Source organism: Gastrolobium bilobum, unplaced genomic scaffold, assembly GCF_033153095.1.
Source record: "Gastrolobium bilobum isolate Gb01-03AN ecotype WA unplaced genomic scaffold, APGP_CSIRO_Gbil_v1 utg13508, whole genome shotgun sequence".
Lineage (NCBI taxonomy): Eukaryota > Viridiplantae > Streptophyta > Magnoliopsida > Fabales > Fabaceae > Gastrolobium > Gastrolobium bilobum.
Genome location: NW_026897498.1, coordinates 285,790 through 291,437, shown reverse-complemented (window position 1 = coordinate 291,437; position 5,648 = coordinate 285,790). Strand labels below are relative to the sequence as shown.

Sequence of the window (5,648 nt, the reverse complement as noted above, 5' to 3'; positions counted from 1 at the left end):
TGGTTTGCCCTTAGTATAGAGGCCAACTATGAACTTAATTATTGGTAACAGTATTACATCAATTACAACAGTAAATGAATAAAATACAATTCTGAAGATCTGTGTGTGCATGTATCCATGTCTGTTTTAGAGGCAAACAGAGAGAGTGATTGCAACTTCCTACTATTATCTTCCTACTATTCTTGTTTCTTTGCATACTCCCTTGGCCCAAATATTGTGGACCCAATTCTCGCATTAGTACTACCCATCTCAATCTGAAAAGGAAAAAATATTCATTAATTAGTTGTATGCATACAATTGAACAATTAATACAACATCAAACTAGCTAATTTCGAGTAAAAGAATCAGATTATTGAGAAATATAAAAATGATTCAAAGACATACTCTAGCAACTATTTCTTTCTTGAAACCCACGAGGAATCCTCACTTAATCACCTCCATACAGCCCTAAAGCTAGATTCTCATTGGAACACAGGGTGTATTAAACTTGAGGTAGGGGGAAACTAATCCCCCATTTAGACTTAGAGTGCAAAGGTTTCGTCTTTAGCTCCAAAGAGTGTTTCCAGAGACCAAACCTAAGATCCAATCCTTGAGGCACACTCCACAACACGTGAGCCTAATCTATCAATAAGTATTTCCAAAATGCTTCACAATCAATCATATTAATTAAAAGAAAGATGCCTGTCTCATTATTACAATCTCTAAACTATTACTATCACTGCAAGTATCATATAACCCCATTCCTATAAAAAAAAAAAAAGCATCCAAAATTGCGAGATAATCGCAGATGCAATCATGCAATGCAACCATCAAGAAAATTGGATTATTGCTGAATAACTTTAGCACACTATTCCATACCGCTAACTCAAAATCACCGGACATGCCCATTGACAGTTCACATTGCTCCTCGTCCAATTCAAGGGCCTTGCAAACTTCAGTTCTGCAATTTGATAGGGTCTGATTTTTCACAAAAAAGAAAACCTTAGGTAATAAACAATTAGAATCTGGAATACAAGGCACAAAGCCATAAAGCTATGATAGAAAACCAAAGAAATGATTACAAAAATGTAGATCAAATTTCAACAAAACAATATGAAGACAAGAAATGAAATATACTTCTGAAATGGAAAAGTTCTGTCAAATACGAAACAGATCATTTCAAGGAGTTTTCCATATGCTTCAGAATATAAGAATAAAATTGGTCACCTGAAAGTTCTGCGGAGTAGATGTGTAGTCTAGCATTCCAATTGTCATTAAGCCAGAGAACTCTAGGTTTGGACAGCTCAATTTCACATGTTTTGCAAGCTCAACACAATTGGAAGGATCAATACCAGATTTGGCTGCAACAATATAAAAATCCATAAACAAATTTATCTACGTAAATACGTAAGAAATAAGAGCATTATATTCTTACAAACAATACACTCCAATGTCCTTAAAACAATGCCAATACAAAACGGAAGAGTATGATATATGGCGTCAAACAAATAATGATGGAACAACAGCAATTCTCCAATCTAATAGTGAACTATCATAGAAGTGGCTGATTGAGCAACATTAAGTTGTCATTATCTGAAATGAATATATGAAAGTTAAAATGCAGTACAATAATCCCGGGTAACAGGAAAAAAATTTGAATTATTTATATTCTGATTTATGAAATTAAATCTGAAACATTAGAGAACTAAATATGAATAATAACTTCATGTTGCTAAATTTGAAGTATCCCAAGCATTAACATCACACCCAAAGGGGGTGAGGAAACTTCATAAGACCAAAAATTATAATTAGTATTCGAGTAACTCATAATTTTAAGCTGAACTTACATTCTTCTCCACTGGTATTTACTTGCACCAAAACCTTCAGAGGATTTCTTCCAAGGGTTGAAACTGCACGGTCAAGATGATTTGCCATCTGCCAGTCCAGAAGTACAATTCAAAATGGCAATTGGTATTAGTCAGAAAACTAGCTGTATCAAAATGGCAATTGGTATTAATTAGAAAATTAGCAGTATGAAAATCATGATTTGAAATTATAACTAGTAATTCACAAGGTATAGGACGTTAGGACCTATCAAAAGCATGAAGACCATTTTATCTAGATTCCTTCAAATTAAAGCATAAAATAAAACAACATGAATGGATATATCTCCGACAACTACAAGTAATATTGATTATAAATCTTTACCTTCTGATTGTCCACGCCCTCAACCATGGCCAGATTTGGAACTCCACCTGCATAAAGCATGCAATGATGCAAGGTTAACATTCACCTAATCTAAGGGTGCAGAAGAAAGAAAAAACTGAAAAAAAACATACAAGATAATACAAGTTTAACAATATTTTCAACAAATCCAGAGCCAACTGAAGCGACGCACAAAACTTTGCATGCATCTCAGATTGAAAAAATGAACTGGCATCACCATTCAAACACCCAAAGTGCTTGTATGTGAAGAATGCAATCAATCATAACAAGCACAGAAGCAGTGGTCAAAACTCAAAACCCATTTCATTTTATATATATATATATATATATATATATATATATGTTGAGATATATAGTCCCACATTGGTTGTATGTGCAACTAATGTGGAGTTTATAAGGTCTTCCCTTTGAGCTAGCTTTTGGGGTGGTGTATCCCAAGGTTCTTTACATGGTATCAGAGCCTCGCCGCCCCCACTTTCTCTTGTGGCGTTTCTTAGCACAGGTGTATCCCAAAAGCTAGCTCAAAGGGTGGAAGTGCCCAAGACCTTATAAACTCCACATTAGTTGCACATACAACCAATGTGGGACTATATATCTCAACACGCCCCCTCACACGAGAGCCCATTGAGCTTGAAGAGTGGACAATGCAACAGGCCCAGCCTACCTGTGCTAAGAAACGCCACAAGAGAAAGTGGGGGCGGCGAGGCTCTGATACCATGTAAAGAACCTTGGGATACACCACCCCAAAAGCTAGCTCAAAGGGTGGGAGTGCCCAAGACCTTATAAACTCCACATTAGTTGCACATACAACCAATGTGGGACTATATATCTCAACAATATATGTTAAAATATGTTTTTAATCATTAAACATAACACTCATTTTTAATTTGGTCCTTGAATGAAAAAAATACTTCAGTCTCGTTCCCAAACATACAATCATTTTCAATTTTATCTCTGTCGTAGATTGGTAGAGTTACCATAACATAGGAATAAGTATCACATAAGGGACCAAAACTATATTATTTCTAGTCCCTACACTACATGTATCACTTATTTTCAATTTGGCCCCCACACTTAATAGTGTTATAACTCCAATTGGTGTTATAAAATTAATAGATAACAAAGAGCTAAGTTGAAAATAAGTGTTACATGTAGTGACCAAAACACGTGATGAAATTGACATGCAGGTTTCACAGTATCTCACTCTCTAATAAGTGCATGCATCACAATATCACAGTATCTCAATACTCAGTCCTCTAATAAGTGAAACAAAAGAAGCACTAAATATGCTACCAACATTAAACTCAAATAATTCATTCTAAATTAATCATAGAATGAAAAAGAAACAAATTTTGAAACCAGAACAAAAAAATAATTAAATAATAAATAAATAAAACATACTCAAAAGTGATTTGACTTTGTTGCTTTGCAAATGCCCAATGAAATGCCACTCAACGTCTTGTGGAAGCTGCAGCCATGTCCCAAAACCAAATTATTTGACAGTTGTATCCATACAGAATGAAAATAATATACCATTTTTAATTTTATATTTTTAAAATTACGACATATCAACTAAGACTGAAAAATAATAATAAAATAAAAATGGAACAATTCGATTGTGATGCGAAAAAAATTGCAGCACCTGAGGAGCTTTCTCGATGATTTCTTGGACGTAGTTCTCGCCGAAGCATCGATGACCTGCGTCGTAGAGTTGGCGAATCATAGACACGGGTTTCGTCTTGGACACCGCCACGACCCGGATCCGGTCGGGTCTGGAGCCGGCTCTCTCCGCCGCCTGCTGGACTCTTTGCATCACCGACCGGAACGCCGCCACGGCGCCTCCCTCCGCCACCATTGGAGATGTCATCAGTTCAGAAATCAGAGGACGTTTTGTACTGTCGGACGAAGCGAAATCAAGTAGAGCGTGTGGTGTGGACCTATGTGTTGAGGTGTTTGAATTACCAACGCACAAAAACAAAAAGCAAAAGAAAAAAAAAAAAAAATTAATGGTCGGAGTTAAGTTCAATTGCGGATTTTTATTTTATTTTTTTAGTATTATTTCCACCAATTTTATTTTTTAAGATATATGGTAAAGATAAGAATTAAGTTATCTCTGATTTAAATATATGTATTTATATTCAAAGGCAAGGCACAAGATCGGGTGACAATTTTCAACTCGAGCCACGGATACAACATGAGCACAACATAAAAAAAAAATTTATGTTTGAATCGATCCGTTTTTAAATTTGTACTGTGTTCAGATTGATAAAAATTGACTCGAAAAAATTCGTAATGTGTTGCGTATTAAATTGTAAATTTAAAATTAACCCACATTAATTTTCTTACAAGTCATTTATGTCATGTCGTGTCGTAAATAAGTTATTAGTGTCTTATGGTAATGTGTCTATTCGCATAATAAATAACATAATTTGTGGTTGATAAGTTATTCGTGACATATCATATCGTGTCAACCCGCATAACAAGTGATACACTATGAATTTGCAGGCTATTCGTGTCGTGTCCTGTTAACCCGCAACATAAGCGAATCATGTTCATGTTAAAAAATTTAACCCAATTTCAAATTCACATCGTGTTTGTGTTGAGTATATTAGTATTCGTGTCGACTGGATGTCATGTTGTATCGGATCACCTATTTAATATTTTTTCAAAAGAGCAAAAGGAAAAAAAAAATACTAACGACCTAAAAGGTTGAAAGCTTTATGGTGTGTTTGGTAGGAGTTAAATTTAAAGATACCCATGCAAATGAATGTAGTATTTTAATATGTCTATGTTTGGTACAAAGTTTTGAAAAATTTAACTAAGAAACAAATTTGCATGGGATTTGACATTTGTGAGTAAAAAATATTGTTCAATAAAACCACATAGAATATGGTATTTTGCGGATTACCGGCTAAATCAAAAAAGGAAGTGTTGCAAGTGACCAAAATGACCCTCTATTATCAGTTCATAAACTTTGTTCATCGACAATGACTTGTATTCAGCCACCCAAATATTTGTTTTATTTAGTCAAGAGGTGTTTTTATAATTTCACCCAATTTTTCCATCATTATTTCACCTTCAACCAAACAAAGACTCACAAAATTTAACCCAATTTCCCTGGTAAAATTTTGAAGAATTAATTAATTAATTAGACAACCAAATCCCATTCATTGATTTGGCAGAACTCATGAACTCATTGACAAATACATCAAGCCAACCTCTGGATAATGAAATGGGGGATATGCATTACCATTTACCACTCAACTTCCCTGTGGGCAAATCATATTTTTGTTAAACGGTGATGTTAACGGAAAGCATTACAACTTAATTTCTACCCAATTCTATCCTTTTGAATAGCAAATATTATACATTGGAGAATAGCATATACCTATATATATATATATATATATATATATATATATATATATAGTAAATATCATTTT

General features: G+C 34.3%; 1 protein-coding gene across 3 annotated transcripts; it reads right to left on the bottom strand.

Annotated features, from left to right (window-relative positions):
- Positions 1 to 4,137, bottom strand: LOC133307423 (uncharacterized). 3 transcript variants are annotated; one of them, XM_061507931.1, is made up of 7 exons: positions 3,848 to 4,137; positions 3,607 to 3,673; positions 2,188 to 2,234; positions 1,827 to 1,914; positions 1,207 to 1,340; positions 859 to 981; positions 1 to 254 (listed from the first exon to the last, which is right to left on the bottom strand). In XM_061507931.1, exons 1-7 carry the CDS (start codon positions 4,070 to 4,072, stop codon positions 177 to 179), a joined length of 762 nt encoding a protein of 253 aa, XP_061363915.1. In that variant the 5' UTR covers positions 4,073 to 4,137; the 3' UTR covers positions 1 to 176. The 3 variants fall into 3 exon arrangements, with proteins under 3 accessions (XP_061363915.1, XP_061363917.1, XP_061363916.1); XM_061507933.1 differs by having other exon boundaries at positions 847 to 957; positions 3,848 to 4,136; XM_061507932.1 differs by having other exon boundaries at positions 859 to 957; positions 3,848 to 4,130.
- Positions 4,138 to 5,648: the final 1,511 nt, after the last annotated feature.